Source organism: Oncorhynchus mykiss, chromosome 32 (assembly GCF_013265735.2).
Source record: "Oncorhynchus mykiss isolate Arlee chromosome 32, USDA_OmykA_1.1, whole genome shotgun sequence".
NCBI lineage: Eukaryota > Metazoa > Chordata > Actinopteri > Salmoniformes > Salmonidae > Oncorhynchus > Oncorhynchus mykiss.
The window spans coordinates 19,917,818-19,941,351 of NC_050572.1; the positions used below are offsets into that span (position 1 = coordinate 19,917,818).

The 23,534-nt window shown below is 44.0% G+C and overlaps 1 protein-coding gene across 2 annotated transcripts in view; it reads right to left on the reverse strand.

The window, feature by feature from the left end:
- The window catches only part of LOC110489401 (CUB and sushi domain-containing protein 3), a 650,169-nt gene that overhangs the window by 103,958 nt on the left and 522,677 nt on the right, over positions 1–23,534 (reverse strand). Inside the window, exons 44-48 of one of the 2 annotated variants that reach the window (XM_036971421.1) lie at positions 14,960–15,105; positions 9,893–9,973; positions 7,792–7,905; positions 1,349–1,537; positions 226–384 (exon numbers count right to left, since the gene is read on the reverse strand). In XM_036971421.1, the coding sequence (XP_036827316.1) occupies positions 226–384; positions 1,349–1,537; positions 7,792–7,905; positions 9,893–9,973; positions 14,960–15,105 (689 nt within the window). The remainder of the gene's footprint in view (positions 1–225; positions 385–1,348; positions 1,538–7,791; positions 7,906–9,892; positions 9,974–14,959; positions 15,106–23,534) is intronic. The other variant, XM_036971422.1, reaches the window with a different exon arrangement.

Consider the following 23,534-nt stretch of genomic DNA (forward strand, 5'->3'; position numbering starts at 1 on the left):
CAATACTGTAAATTGTTAATTCTTCAATACCTCAAGGAAAGACAGACAAATATTGAGTACAACCACAATATTCCACATGCAAGTTTTTAGTATCTACTATCTACTTTGTAATAATTCTCCCACTCTCACATGCAAGCAAGCACGCACACAAACTCCCTCCGCAATCCTCACTCTCAAAAGACATAAACGTGCAAGTGAATAAGAGTGATTTAAATGGATACATACTTTGATACTCACCAACATAGCGGATACGGAAGCCCTTCTTGTTGGTGCCGTGGTCGGAGGACCAGCGCAGTGTGAGTTGGTGGCCGGTGGTAGTGATGTTGAAGGGCGCGGGGACATCACCGCTGAAGGTGGCCAGAGTCTGACTGTTAGTACTGGGACCTAGAGAGAGAGAGAGAGAGAGAGAAGAGAGAGAAGAGAGAGAGAGAGAAGAGAGAGAGAGAGAGATAGAGAAAGAGAGAGAGAGAGAGAGAGAGAGAGAGAGAGAGAGAGAGAGAGAGAGAGAGAGAGAGAGAGAGGATGCTAACAATAAGGCAGATGTTTGTGTATTTGTGTTGAAAATCATACATTTACAAGGCTAAGAAAGAATAACAGCTTCAGTAACATTGTATTAAAGCTGCAATATGTAACTTTTTGGGCGACCAGACTAAATTCACATAAATGTGCGTTATTAATCTGTCATTCTCATTGAAAGCAAGTCTAAGAAGTGGTGCACGCTATTTCTATGCTTCCCATTCTTAAGATTAGTTTGGGCTTCTTTTACTTTCGGTTTTGTACACCAGCTTCAAACAGCTGAAAATACAATATGTTTGGTTATTAAAAATATATTTCACACCGCTTTAGATAGTATAATGATTCTCTACACTATACTTGCTTGTTATGTCACATAAACTGAAATTAGGCGAACTATTCAAATTTGAGCATCTTTAATCTTTAGTTATGAGAAGTGGGGCTGAACATTGTTCATCACAAAGGCCTTTTAGACATTACAGCATGACTCTAAATGTGTTCAGTGGTATTGTGATTGCTTCACATTCATGTTGTTGCATTCATTCAAAGGGAGGTCATACAAAGTTCTGTAGGACTTGCATTTAATACTGACACTTCTAGCCATTTCATTCCCAAATTCTCCAAACGCAATTCACTAAAGATTACATTTACAATGCCACTGCAGCCCAAGTAGACAGTTTGAACACAACACAACTCTGAGCAAAAGCAGAACAGGTTCAAAAAACATCACAGTGTGCAATGCTAGCCTGGTCCCATATCTGTTTGTGCTGTAATGAGTTGGCAAGACAGCAGAAACAGTTATGGGACCAGGCTAGTGTAATGCTACAGTAGCTACCATCAAAGACTTCTAGGATGTCGAACTCCCTCTCGGTCTGGAAGGACTCGAAGTACAATGTGATGTTGTAGCCCTTCTCTACATTGATAGTCCAGATACACATCTGCAGATTTGGGTAGCTTTCAGGGTAGCCTGGACTCAGGATTACCCCAGTAGAGTCAAACCTTACATCGTGGGCCGGGCATTGCACTGGGTGGGCACATAACAGCAGACAAAATGTATGTTAGAGGTAGATTCTGTATCTTTCGATACATGTCATTTATTCAGTGGTCACCCAGGAGACAGTACTCACTAAACTAAGTAAACACAGTCGGCCAAGAAGCAAAGCAATAAGAGGAGTGGTTACATTGTGCCGAGAAAAGAACCACCCCTTACTTTATGGGTTGTCCTTATTTATTACACAGACAATATACACTGCTCAAAAAATAAAGGGAACACTAAAATAACACATCCTAGATCTGAATGAATGAAATATTCTTATTAAGTACTTTTTTCTTTACATAGTTGAATGTGCTGACAACAAAATCACACAAAAATGATCCATGGAAATCAAATTTATCAACCCATGGAGGTCTGGATTTGGAGTCACACTCAAAATTAAAGTGGAAAACCACACTACAGGCTGATCCAACTTTGATGTAATGTCCTTAAAACAAGTCAAAATTAGGCTCAGTAATGTGTGTGGCCTCCACGTGCCTGTATGACCTCCCTACAACGCCTGGGCATGCTCCTGATGAGGTGGTGGATGGTCTCCTGGGGGATCTCCTCCCAGACCTGGACTAAAGCATCCGCCAACTCCTGGACAGTCTGTGGTGCAACGTGGCGTTGGTGGATGGAGCGAGACATGATGTCCCAGATGTGCTCAATTGGATTCAGGTCTGGGGAGGGCCAGTCCAGTGGGCCAGTCCATAGCATCAATGCCTTCCTCTTGCAGGAACTGCTGACACACTCCAGCAACATGAGGTCTAGCATTGTCTTGCATTAGGAGGAACCCAGGGCCAACCGCACCAGCATATGGTCTCACAAGGGGTCTGAGGAGCTCATCTCGGTACCTAATGGCAGTCAGGCTACCTCTGGCGAGCACATGGAGGGCTGTGCGGCCCCTCAAAGAAATGCCACCCCACACCATGACTGACCCACCGCCAAACCGGTCATGCTGGAGGATGTTGCAGGCAGCAGAACGTTCTCCATGGCGTCTCCAGACTGTCACGTCTGTCACATGTGCTCAGTGTGAGAGCACAGGGCGCCAGTGGGCACAGGGCGCCAGTGGCGAATTTGCCAATCTTGGTGTTCTCTGGCAAATGCCAAACGTCCTGCACGGTGTTGGGCTGTAAGCACAACCCCCACCTGTGGACGTCGGGCCCTCATACCACCCTGTGGTCTGTTTCTGACCGTTTGAGCAGACACATGCACATTTGTGGCCGGCTGGAGGTCATTTTGCAGGGCTCTGGCAGTGCTCCTCCTGCTCCTCCTTGCACAAAGGCGGAGGTAGCAGTCCTGCTGCTGGGTTGTTGGCCTCCTCCACGTCTCCTGATGTACTGGCCTGTCTCCTGGTAGCGCCTCCATGCTCTGGACACTACGCTGACAGACACAGCAAACCTTCTTGCCACAGCTCGCATTGATGTGCCATCCTGGATGAGCTGCACTACCTGAGCCACTTGTGTGGGTTGTAGACTCCGTCTCATGCTACCACTAGAGTGAAAGCACCGCCAGCATTCAAAAGTGACCACAACATCAGCCAGGAAGCATAGGAACTGAGAAGTGGCCTGTGGTCACCACCTGCAGAACCACTCCTTTATTCGGGGTGTCTTGCTAATTGCCTATAATTTCCACCTGTTGTCTATTCCATTTGCACAACAGCATGTAAAATGTATTGTCAATCAGTGTTGCTTCCTAAGTGGACAGTTTGATTTCACAGAAGTGTGATTGACTTGGAGTTACATTGTGTTGTTTAAGTATTCCCTTCATTTTTTTGAGCAGTGTATTTATATACAGTACCAGTCAAAAGTGTGAACACACCTACTCATTCAAGGTTTTTTATTTGTTTTTACTATTTCTACACTGTAGAATAATAGTGAAGACATCAAAACTATGAAATAACACAAATGGATTCATGTAGTAACCAAAAAAAGTGTTAAACAAATTAAAATATATGTTGTATTTGAGATTCTTTAATGTAGCCACTTGTCACGCCCTGACATTAGTTATCTATGTTTTATGTATTATTTTGGTCAGGTCAGGGTGTGACGAGGGTGGGTATGTGTGTTTTGTCCTGTGTAGGGTTTTTGTTAGATAATGTAGGTCTATGGTGGCCTGAATTGGTTCCCAATCAGAGGCAGCTGTTTATCGTTGTCTCTGATTGGGGATCCTATTTAGGTTGCCATTTTTCCATTTTGGTTTTGTGGGTTATTGTCTATGTGTAGTTGCATGTCAGCACTCGTTCTATATAGCTTCACGTTTGTTTTGTTGTTTTGTTAGTTTGTTTAGTGTATTCTTATCACGCTGCACCTTGGTCTTCTCGTTATGAAGAACGTGACAGAATAAACAAACCATAAAAGGACCAAGCAGCGTGTTAAGGAGGAATGGACCTGGGAGGAAATTTTGGACGGAGCAGGACCCTGGACGCAGGCTGAGGAGTCGCCTAGGAGCAAGAGAGGACAGCAACGACGTCGGGGAGGTAGCTCACAGATACCCGGCCCCCCAAAAATTGCGGGGGCACATGGAGCAGTCTGCGAAGTTGAGGGGTGAGTCAAAGATTGTTGAGGAGTTATGGGACAGATTGGAGGAGAGTGAACGGACGGGAGATTATGAGACCTTCGAGAAGTTGTTGAATAAATTGTAGGAGAGTGAAGAGAGAGAGCTGTAGGTTTGGCGTAGTATGCACGGCATTCGCCCTGAGGAGCGTGTTAGCTGTCCAATGCCACCTGTGTCAGTTCCTCGTACTCATCCTGAAACATGTGTTAATGTTTCGGAACAATTGATGCCGGCTATACACACCAGGTCTCCAGTGTACTTTCACAACCCGGTGTGTCCTGTTCCTACTCTTCACACTCTTCCTCAAGTGCGCCTTCAGAGTCCAGTACGTCATGTTCCTCCTTCCTCCACTTGCCCTGAGGTGCGTGTCATCGGCCCGGTACCACCAGTTCTGGCACCACGCACCAGGCCTCCAGTGCGCCTCTAGAGTCCAGTACGTCATGTTTCTCCTTCCCGCACTCGCCCTGAGGTGCGTGTCCTCGGCCCAGTACCACCAGTTCTGGCACCACGCACCAGGTCTCCAGTGCGCCTCCAGTGTCCAATATGTCCTGTTCTTCCTCCCTGCACTCGCCCGAGGTGCGTGTCACCAGCCCGGTACCACCAGTGCCGGCACCACACACCAGGCCTACAGTGCGCCTCGGCAGTCCAGCACGCCCTGTTCCTGCTCCTCGCACTCGCCCTGAGGTGCGTGTCACCAGCCCGGTACCACCAATGCTGGCACCACGCACCAGGCCTCCAGTGCGCCTCCAGGGTCCAGTATGCCCTGTTCCTCCTCCCCGCACTCGCCCTGAGGTGCGTGTCACCAGCCCGGTACCACCAGTGCCGGCACCACGCACCAGGCCTACAGTGCGCATCGGAAGTCCAGTACGCCTTGTACCACCAATGCCGGCACCTACAGTGCGCCTCGGAGGTCTAGAGTGTCCGACGAAAGTACCCAGTTCAAAGCGTCCGGCGACAGTACCCAGTCCGGAGCGTCCGGCGACAGTACCCAGTCCGGAGCGTCCGGCGACGGGCCACAGTCCGGAGCCTCCAACGATGGTCCCCAGTCCGGGGTCTCCAGCGACAGTCCCCAGCCCGGGGTCTCCAGCGACGGTCCCCAGCCCGGGGTCTCCAGCGACGGTCCCCAGCCCGGGGTCTCCATGCGACGGTCCCCAGTCCAGAACATCCGGCGATGGTCCACGCAGCGAGGGTCCCCAGCCCGGGGCCTACGGCGAGGATCCATGGGTCAGTGCTACAAGAGCGGAAGGGTGGCGGCGTCCAGAATCAGAGCTGCCACTGAGGGTAGATACCCACCCGGACCCTCCCCCAGAAGTTCAGGTTTGTGGTCGGGAGTCCGCACCTTTGGGGGGGGGGGGGGGGGGGGGGGGGGTTTGGTTTTGTGGGTTATTGTCTATATGTAGTTGCATGCCACCATTTGTTGTATTAGCTTCACGGTCGTTTGTTATTTTGTTTAATGTTCTTTCTTTATTAAAAGAGGAATGTATTCAAATCATGCTGCGCCTTGGTCTCCTCGTTATGACAAACGTGACACCAGCCTTTGCCTTGATGACAGCTTTGCACACTCTAGGCATTCTCTCAACCAGCTTCATGAGGTAGTCACCTGGAATGCATTTCAACTAACAGGTGCCTTGTTAAAAGTAATTTAAAAAATGTTTTATTTCCTTCTTAATGCTTTTGAGCCAATCAGTTGTGTTGTGACAAGGTAGGGGTGGTATACAGAAAATTGCCCTATTTGGTAAAATACCAAGTCCATATTATGGCAAGAACAGCTCAAATAAGCAAAGAGAAACGACAGTCCATCATTACTTTAAGACATGAAGGTCAATCAATGTGGAATATTTCAAGAACTTTGAAAGTTTCTTCAAGTGCAGTTGCAAAAACCATTAAGCGCTATGATGAAACTGGCTTTCATGAGGACTGCCACAGGAAAGAAAGACCCAGAGTTACCTCTGCTGCAGAGGATACATTCATTAGAGTTAACTGCACCTCAGATTGCAACCCAAATAAATGCTTAACAGAGTTCAAGCAAAAGACACATCTCAACATCAACTGTTCAGAGGAGACTGTGTGAATAAGGCTTGAATTGCTGCAAAGAAACCACTACTAAAGGACACCAACAAGAAGAAAATACTTATTTGGTCAAGAAACACGAGCAATGGAAATGATTTTTTATGTAACCTTTATTTTACTAGGCAAGTCAGTTAAGATGAAATTCTTATTTACAATGATGGCCTACGGGGAACAGTGGCTTAACTGCCTTGTTCAGGGGCAGAACGACAGATTTTTACCTTGTCAGCTCAGGATTTGATCCAGCAACCTTTTGGTTACTGGCCACCTCTCTAACCACTAGGATACCTGCCACCCTGGTACAAATCTGTCCTTTGGTTTGATGAGTCAAAATTTGAGATTTTGGTTCCAACCGCCGTGTCTTTGTGAGATGCAGAGTAGGTGAACGGATGATCTCCGCATGTGTGGTTCCCACCGTGAAGCATGGAGGAGGAGGTGTGATGGTGTGGGTTGCTTTTCTGGACAGCATTCTGCAGCGATATGCCAACCCATCTGGTTTGCGCTTAGTGGAACTATAATTTGTTTTTCAACAGGACAATGACCCAACACACCTCCAGGCTGTGTACGGGCTATTTGACCAAGAAGGGGAGTGATGGAATGCTGCATCAGATGACCTGGCCTCCACAATCACCCGAACTCAACCCAATTGAGATGGTTTGGGATGAGTTGGACCGCAGAGTGAAGGAAAAGCAGCCAACAAGTGCTCAGCATATGTGGGAATTGTTGGAGAAGCATTCCAGGTGAAGCTGGTTAAGAGAATAAAAAGAGTGTGCAAAGCTGTCATCAAGGCAAAGGGTGGCTACTTTGAAGAATCTAAAATATAAAATATATTTTGATTTGTTTAACACTTTTTTGGTTACTACATGATTCCATATGTGTTATTTCACAGTTGTGATGTCTTTCCTATTATTCTACAATGTAGAAAATAGTACTAATAAAGCGAAAACTCTTGCATGAGTAGGTGTGTCCAGACTTTTTACTGGTACTGTAAATTAACTTCAAAGTTATGTGAAAACTTTCAGCTCTACTTCATTCTATTTTTAACACACGCCTGGGAGTTGGTTTTGATCGAGTTCCAGTTCCGGTTGCAAAATACTGTGACTGCCTTCCAAATGGTACCCTGTTCCCTACATAGTGCACTATTTTTGACAAGAGCCCTAGTCTAAAGTAATGTACTATGTAGGCAATTGAGTGCCATTTGGGACGCAAGCTGTGAATGATGCCATGATGCGTCGAGTTTCCAGGTTTAACATATTTTTCAGGTAGATTATCAGGACAAATCCTGACAAAGTGAGTCCCACCAATGGGATTGAGGAGAGAAATATGGCACCATAAAAGATTAATGACAACAGCTGTTTAGGCCACTAAACACAGCGAAAGGGACGACACAGAAACAGAACTGGAAGAGAAGACAGAAAACACGAGGGACTGTGACAGAGCTGGGCAAAACGCATCACAGCAGCACAACATCAAATGACTAAACCCTTTTAATTACAGCTGCCACACACACACGCAAGAGTGCACACACACACGCACAAACACACTCGCAGGCTCAAACTTGTGCACACTTATGTGCACGAAGGAACGCACACACGCATGCACGCGCTCACACACACACACACCTTGACACGTGGGAGGAAGCCCGTCCATCTGAAGTCTCTCCCCCAGCCTGCATGTCAGGATCTCACTCCCCACCAGGGTGAAGCCAGGATGGCAGCGGTACCGGAGGATGTCGCCTGTGAGGAAGAGTTGAGGAGGAGGAGGAAGAGGAGAGATACCAAAAGAGAGGGAATGTTGAGAGGAGAGAGAGAGAGAGAGAAGGGTTGAATGGAGCAGAAAGTGAAAAAGACAAGTTAGCGTGTGTCTGAAAGAGAGAGAGAGACAAAGAAAGAGAGAGTGTGTAGCCTACTGTACAATCTTCAGAAAAATAATATATAGGAGAACCCTTAGAAGAACCCTTTTTGGTTTCAGGTAGAACCCATTTGGTTCCATGTAGAACTCTTTTGAGTTCCAAAGAACACAAAAGAGTTCTACCGGGAACGAAAAATGGTTCTACCTGGAATCAAAAAGGGTTCTCCTATGGGGACAACCAAAGAACCGTTTTGGAAACCTTTTTTCGAAGAATGTAGATGCACTCAGATGAAGCAGTTGTTTAATTAAGAAGGACAGCAGATGCCTGAGACGGATGGGGTGACATTCCCAAACATCCAAGGTTGAACACTGTTGATGAGTGAGTTCTAGCCTGGGTAGGACACTTCAAGACGTTATAATTAAGCAATAAGGCACGAGGGGGTGTGGTATATGGCCAATATACCACAGCTAAGGGCTGTTTTTAACACGACGCAATGCGGAGTGCCTGGATACAGCCAACAGCTGTGGTGTATATATACCACAAATTCCCGAGGTGTCTTATTACTATTATAAACTAGTTACACACGTAATTAGAACAGTAAAAAGTTATATTTTGTCATACCTGTGGTATACGGCTTTCAGACAATCAGCATTCAGGGGGCGAACCACCCAGTATATAATGCAAAATAAACCATGGTCCCTGAAGTATGAGTATTGCAGTAGTACTAGTGTTAGTGCAACCAAGAATAAATGGTGTTGAAAATCAAAACTTATGCTCTTCATCATCGTCATCACCATCATCTACTGTAACATTCTAGTCTTTTAGAAGCCATCTGATATCTTTAAAAAGCAGCAGAGGGCCATGTCACAGATGATGATGGATGATAGTGGTTTTAGTATTCTGTACAGGGCTGCTACAGTACACACAACCACTCGCACAGACACAAACACACATACGCACAGTCTTTGGGCCTTGTTACCGGGCAAGGTGAATCCATCTCAGCCACTGTGATCTCCCACTTTCATACCCACCAATCACAGATCTAGTTGCTAACTCACCATTAATACCACGGCAAAGCAGAAATAACCCTGTGTGTCTAGCAGGGTGTGTGTGTGCGCATGCGTGCATGCATGTGTGTGTCCTAGCTAGGTGTCTGTGAGTCTGAGTGTGTGTGTCTGTGTGTGTGCGTGTGTGTGCGTGTGTGAGTCCATCCATGGTATTAGTGGGGGTCACACATACAGGAGGAGGCCAGCCCTCTCTTCTCTAAGCATGGGGGATGTTGTGAAACACAGGGACATGGTACTGGTGTAAAGGGTTTCAGTTTCCTAGTTTCAGCGGCTGAAGTAAGGTCAGGACCTATACTCACAAAGCATCTCAGAAATAGGTGTGGCTGATCCCCGTCCATATAATCTTCATTCATTATGAGCTAAAAAAGCTCAGCTGATCCTCGATTAGGGGCTCCATTCAATCTGCATCGCTGAAGTTCAACGTAACAACGTGATTGAAATATAAAGACAATGTTTCTGCGTTAGCAGAGACTGCATCTACGTTAATTAAACGCTGCATACGTCAGCTAAATCTTTAAATAAAAATGTTGATCACACGCTTCAGCATTACAGATTGAATCGAACCCGAGCACCCTGAGACACTTTATGAATACATGCCCAGGAGTATTCTTGACCATGTGATCTGACCAGGAAAAACTACAGGTCATAGTTATAACCAACATCACCAGAGTTTTTCCTGATTAGGTCAGGTGGTTAGAAAAACCTCCTCGTCCTAAGTATGAAGAGTAGTGAGGAGGCCCAATCTCTCCCAAACGAGCCATTAGAAAAATTGAGAATATTCTGGGATTGAACTAAAGGCCTTACCTATTTCAAGCTCCCCGTCCTCCATGAGTATATCAGCGTTAGTGGCCTCAGGGGGCGCCTGGCAGATCCTCAGCTGGTACGCTAGAATAGGAAGAAGGAGGAAGAAGCAGGAAGAAGGAAGAAGGAGGAGGAAGAAGGAAGAAGGAGGAGGAAGAAGAAGAAGGAAGAAGGAGGAGGAAGGAAAAAGAAAGAGGAAGAAGGAAGACGGAAGAATGAGGAAGGAGGAAGAAAGAAGAGATGAAAAAAGTGTAAAGAACATTTCAACAGAAATGCAAAAGTAGTAATGCTCTTTTTTTTGTTAAGCACTTACTGCACTGGCACTGTTTTGTATTCTATCAAACATGGAATTAAATTAAGAATATTTTGATCTCTTGGTTATTCCTGTTGATGGTTTGAACGTGAGTTTCTGCTAAACTCAACAGTAATGCAAAGCCAATCACCCCACCTGTGCCACCACTACCGCCGACCTACTTGCAAAATCACAGATCTCCATTGATTTCCCATGTCTGGACAAAAGAGCATCAGCATTGGGGAGGAGGAAAAACGGACATTTGAAAGGTTAAGCTTAAATGGAAAAAAAATATCAGATTCCACACCTCCTCTACCTGGCTGCATAACAATTAATTCAGCAGCAATGTGATCACGACGGTGTGTTTAAGGGCATCAGATAAGCCCAGTGTACCTTTTGGGAATCAATAGAGCAGTCAAACTGGGAGGTGCTGGGACCGACGCACTGCTAACGATCTGAGGAAAGCGAACGCTGCTAGCTGGCGCTAATGACAGGATAAAATAAGGTGATACAGGTCGGAGCTGTGCCCAGGGAGAGATATTATTACACTGTACACACACAAGCACACGCAAATGCACGGACGGAGAGACATACAGACACAGATAGACACTCTCAAACACACACGAACACACACTCGAACACACACTCGAACACACACTCGAACACACACTCGAACACACACACACACACACACACACACACACACACACACACACACACACACACACACACACACACACACACACACACACACACACACACACACACACACACACACACACACACACACACTGCTAGTGACAGAATGAATGAATTAATAATATAAGGTAACAGGAAATATTACCAAGGCAAGGGGAAATATTACCATATTACCACTGAATCTTACAGCCAACATCTTTCAGGAGTGCATAGCCAGACTACACCCATTACTCAGCTACCTGGCAGTGTCATGGCAACACAAACTAGGAGGGAAAATCAAAAACAGTCATTGATCATTCATTCAACTATTGAGTAATATTTGAAGGCAATCTATCATGCACCAAATACATTGAAAGTGTAGCATGCTGCTAAAAATACAATAGGTATGCTAATACTATAAAGTACTGGAGCTAGTTAGAGCATTACTCAACTGGTCTGCGCTTCAAATAGCACCCTAGTCCCCATAGGGCTCTGGTCAAAAGTAGCACACTACCATATCTAGGGAATCACTGTATAGGAATCACTGTCTGACTCTCTCCCTCTCTCTTCCAGTATATATAGACAGGCTGAAGCACCATCAACATTTGTTAATTGTGGGAACCGTTTCACTGTCTTAATTGGTGCATTAATTATCAGGAATAACACAGTGGTCTATTTGTACCAATCCCCATCCCTGGCACAACCAGGCACCGACGTCTCAAAAACGCAAACCCCACCCATCTGGTTCTTAGGCAGGCTAAAGCAAAAACTCAAAATATGTCAAAGATTTCAAATAGTATTTGAACCCAGGTCTGATACACAGTGCTTATTTTTCTCCCAGGCATGAACAGGGATGTATTCACTGGGAAACAAACAGAAGCCAACAGAACGAAACGGGGAGGGACCTACCTTTATTTGTCCAATAAGAAACTCTTGATATGGTTTGCTGCTTTGTGCACTAATGAATACACCCCAGCTAACAGAGTAGACAGAGGAGAGGAGGGAGGAAGCTAGCTTTCTCTAACAGGAGCTTTGGCTCCAGACCATGCTGGTTGCTAGAATAAAACGAATTAAGTAGCGAGAGCCACTTACCATGTGGCTCCTGTTCAATGTGCTAGCTGATTAATAAGATTCCTTTGGAGGCTCTGCAGGGAGAGGAAGGAGAGCGAGCACAGAGGGAACAGGGGAGGGGGGTAGAGGGATGAGGGGGGAGCATGTGTATGTGTGTGTGGGTGGGCGTTAGGTGGTGAGAGGGTCGTGTGTGTGTGTGTGTGTGTGTGTGTGTGTGTGTGTGTGTGTGTGTGTGTGTGTGTGTGTGTGTGTGTGTGAGATTGTGAAGTTGGAGAATATGTGTGCGTGTGTTTGTGTGTATTGGCAATTGAAGCGAAAGCTATGAAGAGTCAATGACACTGACAGCTACTTTCTATGTCCCCATGAGAGACTGATGCACTCTTACAAAAAGGTTATTTGGCTGTTCCCATAGGATAACCCTTTTGGGTTCCAGTTAGAACCCTTTTGGGTTCCATGTAGATCTCGCTGTAGAAATGGTTCTACCTGCAACCAAAAAGGGTTCTACAAAGGGTTCTCCTTTGGGGACAGTCGAAGAACCCTTTAAGGTTCTAGATAGCACATTTTTTCTAAGAGTGTAGTTCTCACAAAAGAGCTCAATAAAAAGGAGGAAAACATGACAGCTTCTTCTATGTATTTCCCCAGTGGGATTTATCTACACTAACTAGGTTTCCATCCAATTGGCAACAGATTTTCATGCAAATATTCTAGAACCTGCATAAAGAAAACATGCACCTTTTCCCATCAGTGGTGTTTCCACTAAACGGACTTGTTGTGATACAAATCAGTACGTGATGACGTAGTGCACACAAAATTGTATTTTCCGCTTAAGTTTTCATGTACAGAATAAAAATCTAAAGTTCAATGTGTTTCTATCGTATTTTCAACTCTACCGATAGTTTTGTCACAAAAACCATTACGTTAAATAGCAAATGTGCCTACCTTGGTCCAGCCAAGAGCGCGCAGACACAGTGCGGCTAAGCTGTGCGGGTAGGCTAGTTTACAGGGTGAGATGATTATGGATAAGTGAAGGAACATTTGTATTTGATTTTTTTTTTATACAGTTTGACTTTTACTCGCCTAAAAACTGGATGGAAACGTGGTTACTGTGAACGATGAAGATAATCACCAGTCAAAACTAGTGGGCTCTGGGAATTGAGTCATCAAATCATGATGTCTGCATAATGTCCTGAATAACTATGCAATTTTTCAACTTAAACCCTCTCTTAACAGAATTGGAAAAAGTGACAGTTTTGCATTTTGCTTGTTGAAGATTATTCAGAGAGATAATCATATTCCATCTATTTACCCCCGGCCAATCTTTGATGTGACCGAAATGAAAACACTTTTTTTTTTGTAAGTCTGGACTGCAAACGACATGAATAAACCGGCTATAGACTATAATCTGATTACTTGACAGTTGAGGACAGTTGAGGACATTCTAATATAGTAAATTAATATATTTTACTAATACTAAACGTTATATAAATCTTGGTTAATTCACAGCAAAGCAGAGTGTTCACTAAGGGGAAATAAAATTGTCTCTCTAACTCGGTGGCTCTTTTAAAATAAATCAAAGCTAAACTCATTACAGAGGCAGAGTAATTCCCATGCCAAATCCATGTAAATATAGAGAAACATTGCTGCGCATTCTCTCCAGTCTAGTACATTCAGAGAGGAGCAACAGACCAGATATGTGGTTAGGGATTGCTTTATTAGACTATAGGGATCGAAGTACAGATGAATAATAATGATAATAATAGTATTTGTCAAATAGTTCTCCGTTACCTTTGAACATCTGACCGACAAATTAAACATTGTTTAATAACTGTAATCAACCAACAGCAACTGTTGATCCATACTGTATCAAACTGCAGTTTACCCATAATCCATTTGGACAGAGCTGAAACTAAAGTGACAGCTAAGCACCTCAACAGTTATAGTAAAGTGATTGGAGTACCTTTTAAGCCACCCCACCGTCCGCAATCGAGGCAGACTGGTTAACAGGAAGAGACGTTTGATACAGGCCACGATCGATAAGCACTTGTAGTTAAGTCATAAATGCTGGCTGTAGCAGAACAACAGGGGCTTTGCTATTGGGCTGATAAATCTGTTTATTCCAGTAGCACCGTGTCAACAATCAGTGTAAGAGCAGCCTTGTGTGTAATCGGTCATTCCACAGAGAGAGGCTACTGTAAACTAGTACCAGCTATATAGAGAACTGGAATGACTGATTTACACTATAAAGCTGACCTGAACCGGACTGAGCTGGCTGAGGTATTTTTATTCTTATAGAGAAGGGATTTACACTATAATGCCAATCAGACATACAGTGCTGGCTTGGATAGTTTCTTTTCACATTCTCCTTCCCAGCCCTGTTTCAGCAACTATAATGAATATGTAACCAAGCTTGCCCAGTACAGCTCAGCTCAGCTTATTATTATTATCACTATTATTGGCTTGGTTTGGCTCAGCAGTGTGTATACAATACAGTATGTGACTGGATGGCTGTTTAGAAAAACTAGATTTGGTCGAGTACTCATTGCTCAGAGTGCAGCCTGTAGTCAATAATCTATGTGTATAGAGCCACAAACCTTCACTGATTTATCACTGTCAGATGGGAGAGAGGAATTGAAGTGCAATAAGTCAGGATTTAATTGACTATGAAAATGAGCTGAGCCAATAATGAGTACTGGCTGCCATGCGTGTCAGAGGCCCAAGGCAGTCAGGGTGCATGAGGAGGAGGAGGAGGATAAGGAGGAGGAAGCGGAAGAAGAGGAAGATGAGGAGGAGGATGAGAAGGTAGCGGAAGAGGAAGGGGAGGAGGAGGAATAGGAGGATGAGGAAGATGAGGAGGGGGAGGAAGAGGAGGAAGAGGAGGACTAGGAGCTTCACTCTGCTGCCTTTCAGGCCATTGATCTTTCTCTACCTCTCACTCCCTCACTCTCTTCCTTCCATTTGATCGCCATCTTTGTCTCTGTATTGTCCTTTATGTATCTCTCCCATGCCCATCTCTCAGATGAAGTGCTCACCATGGTAACTGAGCACGAAGAATCCGCTGCCGCTGAAGTCGCTGTGGAACTTAATGAGGATCTGGTTGGAGGTGCTGTAGACCGACTCCAGCGCTGTGTTCCCACTGAACTGACCAATCTGGGGGGAGCTCTGGTCCGGACCATCCCTGGGACAGAGACAGAGAGACACACACACACACACACACACACACACACACACACATACACACACTGATCAAATCCCTCTCCTTGGGCAAGTGACAATGTCAATAGAAAATGAAAACAACAAATTGACAACAAATTGACCAACACAAACATAGCTTTGAAAGGAGCACATTGGAAATCTCTGCACATTTTCCCACGTCAATGTAGAGTGCAGTCCATTCAATCATTGACATCAGGCATCTGGCATCAACGTTCAACAGGTACAGCTGTAGCGACAAACTATATAGCTGTAATTACAAACTGTATAGCTGTACTGTATAGCTGTAATTACAAACTGTATAGCTGTACTGTATAGCTGTAATTACAAACTGTATAGCTGTACTGTATAGCTGTAATTACAAACTGTATAGCTGTAATTACAAACTGTATAGCTGTACTGTATAGCTGTAAATACAAACTGTATAGCTGTACTGTATAGCTGTAATTACAAACTGTATAGCTGTAATTACAAACTGTATAGCTGTACTGTATAGCTGTAATTACAAACTGTATAGCTGTACTGTATAGCTGTAATTACAAACTGTATAGCTGTACTGTATAGCTGTAATTACAAACTGTATAGCTGTACTGTATAGCTGTAATTAAAAACTGTATAGCTGTAATTACAAACTGTATAGCTGTACTGTATAGCTGTAATTACAAACTGTATAGCTGTAATTACAAACTGTATAGCTGTACTGTATAGCTGTAATTACAAACTGTATAGCTGTAATTACAAACTGTATAGCTGTACTGTATAGCTGTAATTACAAACTGTATAGCTGTACTGTATAGCTGTAATTACAAACTGTATAGCTGTACTGTATAGCTGTAATTACAAACTGTATAGCTGTACTGTATAGCTGTAATTACAAACTGTATAGCTGTAATTACAAACTGTATAGCTGTACTGTATAGCTGTAATTAAAAACGGTATAGCTGTAATTACAAACTGTATAGCTGTACTGTATAGCTGTAATTACAAACTGTATAGCTGTAATTACAAACTGTATAGCTGTAATTACAAACTGTATAGCTGTACTGTATAGCTGTAATTACAAACTGTATAGCTGTACTGTATAGCTGTAATTACAAACTGTATAGCTGTAATTACAAACTGTATAGCTGTACTGTATAGCTGTAAATACAAACTGTATAGCTGTACTGTATAGCTGTAATTACAAACTGTATAGCTGTAATTACAAACTGTATAGCTGTACTGTATAGCTGTAATTACAAACTGTATAGCTGTAATTACAAACTGTATAGCTGTAATTACAAACTGTATAGCTGTATTGACAAACTGTATAGCTGTACTGTATAGCTGTAATTACAAACTGTATAGCTGTACTGTATAGCTGTAATTACAAACTGTATAGCTGTATTTACAAACTGTATAGCTGTACTGTATAGCTGTAATTACAAACTGTATAGCTGTACTGTATAGCTGTAATTACAAACTGTATAGCTGTACTGTATAGCTGTAATTAAAAACTGTATAGCTGTAATTACAAACTGTATAGCTGTACTGTATAGCAGTAATTACAAACTGTATAGCTGTAATTACAAACTGTATAGCTGTAATTACAAACTGTATAGCTGTACTGTATAGCTATAATTACAAACTGTATAGCTGTAATTGCAAACTGTATAGCTATAATTACAAACTGTATAGCTGTAATTACAAACTGTACAGCTGTAATTACAAACTGTATAGCTGTAACTACAAACCGTATAGCTGTAATTACAAACTGTATAGCTGTATTGACAAACTGTATAGCTGTACTGTATAGCTGTAATTACAAACTGTATAGCTGTACTGTATAGCTGTAATTACAAACTGTATAGCTGTATTGACAAACTGTATAGCTGTACTGTATAGCTGTAATTACAAACTGTATAGCTGTACTGTATAGCTGTAATTACAAACTGTACAGCTGTAATTACAAACTGTATAGCTGTAACTACAAACCGTATAGCTGTAATTACAAACTGTATAGCTGTAGCTACAAACTGTATAGCTGTAATTACCAACTGTATAGCTGTAGCTACAAACTGTATAGCTGTAATTACCAACTGTATAGCTGTAATTATAAACTGTATAGCTGTAACTACAAACTGTATAGCTGTAATTACAAACTGTATAGCTGTAGCTACAAACTGTATAGCTGTAATTACAAACTGTATACTGTAGCTACAAACTGTATAGCTGTAATTACAAACTGTTTAGCTGTAACTACAAACTGTATAGCTGTAATTACAAACTGTACAGCTGTAATTACAAACTGTACAGCTGTAATTACAAACTGTACAGCTGTAATTACAAACGGTATAGCTGTAATTACAAACTGCACAGCTGTAATTAAACTGTACAGTTGTAATTACAAACTGTATAGCTGGAATTACAAACTGTATTGCTGTAATTACAAACTGTATAGCTGTAGCTACAAACTATATATATATATTGAGTGTACAAAAGGTGAATCCAGGTGAAGCTATGATCCCTTACTGATGTCACTTGTTAAATCCACTTCAATCAGTGTGGGAGGAGACAGCTTAAATGAGACAGTTTAAAGAAGGATTTTTAAGCCTTGAGACATTTGAGACATGGATTGTGTATGTGAATGGGCAAGACAAAAGGTTGAAGTGCCTTTGAACGGGGTAGGCGCACCAGGTGCACCTGTTTGTGTCAAGAACTATAAAGCTGCTGGGTTTTTCACGCTCAACAGTTTCCCGTCTGTATCAAGAATGGTCCACCACCCAAAGAACTTCCAGCCAACTTGACACAACTGTAGGAAACATTGGGCCAGCATCCCTGTGGAATGTCTTCGACATCTTGTAGAGTCCATGCCCTGACAAATTGAGGGTGTTTGAAAAAGGTATCAAACTACCCAGATATCAAACTACCTACCCAATTAAGAGACAGGGGCAGCAGGAGGGTTACATCTCTGTGATCCTGGCAGCCAGAAAGCAGTACAATCTGGAGCCAGTAAAAGGTAAAGAAGAGTGTGAAGAGGAGACAGGATCTGTGTATTGGTAATCAGTGGACCCACTCTCTGTGCACAATTAGGTGGTCCAAATGAACAAATGAGCTGTCTTATTAGTCTGACTAATTTTCGGACACCGGAGATGTTCCGGGAGCACGGTGTGAGTGAGTGAGTGAGTGAGTGAGTGAGTGAGTGAGTGAGTGAGTGAGTGAGTGAGAGTGAGAGAGAGAGAGAGAGCGAGAGAGAGAAAGAGAGTGAGAGAGAGAGAGTGAGTGTGTGAGAGAGAGAGAGAGAGAGAGAGAGAGAGAGAGAGAGATCGTTTGTGTTAGAATGTGTGTATGTGTGAGTGTCTGTGTGTGTGACAGAGAAAGTGTGTGTGAGAGTGTGTGTGTCCGTGTACAGTATGTGACAGAAAGTGAGGGAGAGTGTGTATGTGTGTGTTTGTGAGAGAGAGCGTGTCTGTGTGTGTGTTTGTGAGAAAGAGAGCGTGGGTGTCTGTGTGTGAGAGAGAGAGCATGTGTGTGAGAGAGTGTGAGAGAGCGTGTGTGTGTGTGAGAGAGCATGAGAGAGCGTGTGTGTGTGTGAGAGAGCATGAGAGAGCGTGTGTGTGTGTGAGAGAGTGTGTGTGTGTTTGTGAGAGAAAGAGAGAGCGTGTGTGTGTTTGTGAGAGAGAGCGTGTGTGTATGTGTTTGTGAGAGAGAGAGAGCTATGTAAGATTAGGGAGGTAAGGTAATAAATAGGCCATAGTGGTGAAATAATTACAATTTAGCAATTAAACACTTAGGTGATAGATGTGCAGAAGAGGAATGTGCAAGTAGAGATACTGGGGTGCAAAGGAGCAAAATTAAATAACAACAATATGGGGATGAGGTAGTTGGGTGGGCTATGTACAGATGGGCTATGTTCAGGTGCAATGATCCGTAAGCTTCTCTGACAACTGATGCTTAAAGTTAGTGAGGGAGATATGAGTCTCCAGCTTCAGTGATTTTTGCAATTTATTCCAGTCATTGGCAGCAGATATCTGGAAGGAAAGGAGTTGGCTTTGAGGGTGAAGAGTGAAATATACCTGCTGGAGCGCATGCTACGGGTGGGTGCTGCTACCAGTGAGCTGAGATAAGGCGGGGCTTTACCTAACAAAGACTTATAGATGACCTGGAGCCAGTGGGTTTGGCGACGAATATGAAGCGAGGGCCAGCCAACGAGAGCATACAGGTCGCAGTGGTGGGTAGTATATGGGGCTTGGGTGACAAAACGGATGGCACTGTGATAGACTGAATCCAATGTGCTGAGTAGAGTGTTGGAGGCTATTTAGTAAATGACATCAAGGTCAAGGATCGGTAGGATAGTCTGTTTTACGAGGGTATGTTTGGTTGCATGAGTAAAGGATGCTTTGTTGCGAAATAGGAAGCCGATTCTAGATTTAATTTTGGATTGGAGATGCTTAATGTGAGTCTGGAAGAAGAGTTTACAGTTTAACCAGACACCTAGGTATTTGTAGTTGTCCACATATTCTAAGTCAGAACCGTCCAGAGTAGTAATGCTAGATGGACGGGCAGGTGCGGGCAGTGATCGGTTGAAGAGCATGCATTTCGTTTTACTTGCATTTAAGAGCAGTTGGAGGCCACGGAAGGAGTGTTGTATGGCATTGAAGCTCGTCTGGAGGTTTGTTAACAGGGCCAGAAGTATACAACATTGTGTCGTCTGCGTAGAGGTGGATCAGAGAATCACCAGCTGCAAGAGCGACATCATTGATGTATACAGAGAAAAGAGTCGGCCCAAGAATTGAATCCTGTGGCACCCCCATAGAGACTGCCAGAGTTCCAGACAACAGGCCCTCAGATTTGACACATTGAACTCAGTCTGAATGTAGTTGGTGAACCAGGCGAGGCAGTCATTTGAGAAATCAAGGCTGTTGAGTCTGTCGATAAGAATGCGATGATTGACAGAGTCGAAAGCCTTGGCCAGGTCGATGAATACGGCTGCACAGTATTGTCTTTTATCGATGGCAGTTATGATATCGTTTAATACCTTGAGCATGGCTGAGTTGCACCCATGCCCAGCTCGGAAAGCATGGCCAGCCGTAGAAAAATGCTTATTGAAATTCTTGATTATCGTAGATTTATCGGTGGTGACAGTGTTTCCTAGCCTCAGTGCAGTGGGCAACTGGGAGGAGGTGTTCTTATTCTCCATGGACTTTACAGTGTCCCAGAACATTTTGGAGTTTGTGCTACAGGATGCACATTTCTGTTTGAAAAGCTAGCCTTAGCTTTCCTAACTGCTTGTGTATATTAGTTCCTAACTTCCCTGAAAAGTTGCATATCACGGGGGCTATTCGATGCTAACAGGATGTTTTTGTGCTGGTCAAGGGAAGTCAGGTCTGGAGTGAACCAAGGGCTATATCTGTTCATCGTTCTACATTTTTTGAATGGGGCATGCTTTTTAAGATGGTGAGGAAAGCACTTTTAAAGAATAACCAGGCATTCTCTACTGATGGAATAAGGTCAATATCCTTCCAGGATACCTGGGCCAGGTCGATTAGAAATGCCTGCTCGCTGAAGTGTTTTAGGGAGCGTTTGACAGTGATGAGGGGTTGTCGTTTAACCGCAGACCCATTACGGACGCAGGCAATGAGGCAGTGATCGCTGAGATCCTGGTTGAAGACAGAAGAGGTGTATTTAGAGGGCAGGTTGGTCAGGATGATATCTATGAGGGTGCCAGTGTTCACGGATTTGGGGTTGTACCTAGTAGGTTCCATGATAATTTGTGTGAGATTGAGGGCATCAAGCTTAGATTGTAGGACGGCCGGGGTGTTAAGCATATCCTAGTTTAGGTCGCCTAACAGTACAAACTCTGAAGATAAATGGGGGGTGATTAATTCACATATGGTGTCCAGGGCACAGCTGGGGGCTGAGGGGGTCTATAACAAGCGGCAACAGTGAAAGACTTATTTCTGGACAGGTAGATTTTTAAAAGTAGAAGCTCGAACTGTTTGGGCACAGACCTGGATAGCATGACAGAACTCTGCAGGCTGTCGCTGCAGTAGATTGCAACTCCACCCCCTTTGACAGTTCTATCTTGTCGGAAGATGTTGTTGGGGATGGAAATGTCAGATTTTTTGGTGGCCTTCGTAAGCCAGGATTCAGACATGGCTAGGACATCCGGGTTGACAGAGTGTGCTAAAGCAGTGAAAAAAACGAACTTAGGGAGGAGACTTCTGATGTTAACATGCATGAAACCAAGGCTTTTATGGTTATAGAAGTCCACAAATGATAGCGCCTGGGGAATAGGAGTGGAACTAGGGGCTACAGGGCCTGGGTTAACCTATACATCACCAGAGGAACAGAGGAGGAGTAGAATAAGGGTACGGCTAAAGGCTATTAAAACTGGTCGTCTAGTGCATTGGGGACAGAGAATAAAAGGAGCAGATTTCAGGGCGTGGTGGAATAGATTCAAGGCATAATGTACAGACAAGGGTATGGTAGAATGTGAGTACAGTGGAGGTAAACCTATGCGTTGGGTGGCGATGAGAGAGGTTTCGTCTTTGGAGGCATCAGTTAACCTAGGTGAGGTCTCCGCATGTGTGTTTGGTGGGGAAAAAAGAGCTATCTAAGGATTTTTGAGCGGGACTGAGGGCTCTACTGTGAAATAAAACAATAAAAACTAGCCAAGACAGCAGTAGACAAGGCATATTGACATTAGAGAGAGGCATAAATCAATCACAGGTGTTGATCAGGAGAGCTAAGACAATGGGTAAATGGTGATGAATGGGCAGAGCGGGCCAGTTAGGTACATACAGGACCTGAGTTCGAGGCTGGGGCCGGCAGGTAAACAAAATAAGGTACCGTGTTATTCAAACAGTCCAGGGGGCATCAGCTGTGCAGTCGAATGATTATAGGGTCAAAATAGCAGCAATAGGTGAGTCAGGGTGCTGTTCGGTATTCACTACTATGATGGGTGAGCAGGGTACACAGAGTACAGAAAAGCTGGCGTGCCGGGGCTAAAGATGGTTCTTCGGCAATATCGTAACAGTATAGCCTGTTGAGACCACATCGGGCGACACGTCGGCAGTCCAGTCCTGATGGATCGGCGGGGCTCCGTGTCGACAATAAAGGGTCCAGGCCAATTAGCAAAGGAGGTATTGTAGCCCTAGAATTAGCTGGTAAGTGGGCCTAGCTCGAGGCTTGCTCAAGGCTAGCTTGTGCTTGCTTCGGGACAGAGGCATTAGCTAATGCTGAATGTATGCTATGCTGAAAGGTCATTATTTAAAGGTGTGGGTGGAGTGGAGGGTATGCTATGCTGAAAGGTCATTATTTAAAGGTGTGGGTGGAGTGGAGGGTATGCTATGCTGAAAGTGAATTATTTAAAGTTGTGGGTGGAGTTGAGGGTATGCTATGCTGAAAGTGAATTATTTAAAGTTGTGGGTGGAGTTGAGGGTATGCTATGCTGAACGTGCATTATTTAAAGGTGTGGGTGGAGTGGAGGGTATGCTATGCGGAAAGTGAATTATTTAAAGTTGTGGGTGGAGTGGAGGGTATGCTATGCTGAACGTGCATTATTTAAAGGTGTGGGTGGAGTGGATGGTATGCTGAACGTGCATTATTTAAAGTTGTGGGTGGAGTGGATGGTATGCTATGCTGAATGTGCATTATTTAAAGGTGTGGGTGGAGTGGAGGGTATGCTATGCTGAAAGGTCATTATTTAAAGGTGTGGGTGGAGTGGATGGTATGCTATGCTGAAAGTGCATTATTTAAAGGTGTGGGTGGAGTGGAGGGTATGCTATGCTGAAAGGTCATTATTTAAAGTTGTGGGTGGAGTGGATGGTATGCTATGCTGTAAGGTCATTATTTAAAGGTGTGGGTGGAGTGGAGGGTATGCTATGCTGAACGTGCATTATTTAAAGTTGTGGGTGGAGTGGATGGTATGCTATGCTGAATGTGCATTATTTAAAGGTGTGGGTGGAGTGGAGGGTATGCTATGCTGAAAGCATTAATAAATTAAAGTACCCTCATGGATTTTTTTAAAACAAAGCGGGACTTAGAAGTTGTGTGCGCATGGATGGAGTGCATCAATTATTAGAATGAATCTCCGGACTTCCATCCAATATTCCATCCCCCTTCCTTCCTTTCTCTCTATCCAACTCCACAATAGTGGTGTCAGAGTGCTGGGGAAGACGATTACTCAGAAAGCAGCTCTCCTTAAAACATCAAGATGCCTTTGACTGAATCTATGGGGATACTTGAAGAACTTGTATTGCTTGGTGCACAGGTCACATGGAGAGATTCAAAGTCTGCGTTCAACAATGACGATGCATTTAAATAGATGGACTGTGAGTGTGACATCTATTGGTCAGTTTGTTTAATGGGGGGGGGGGGGGGGGGGGGGCGTGGAACTCCAAAAACAATGTT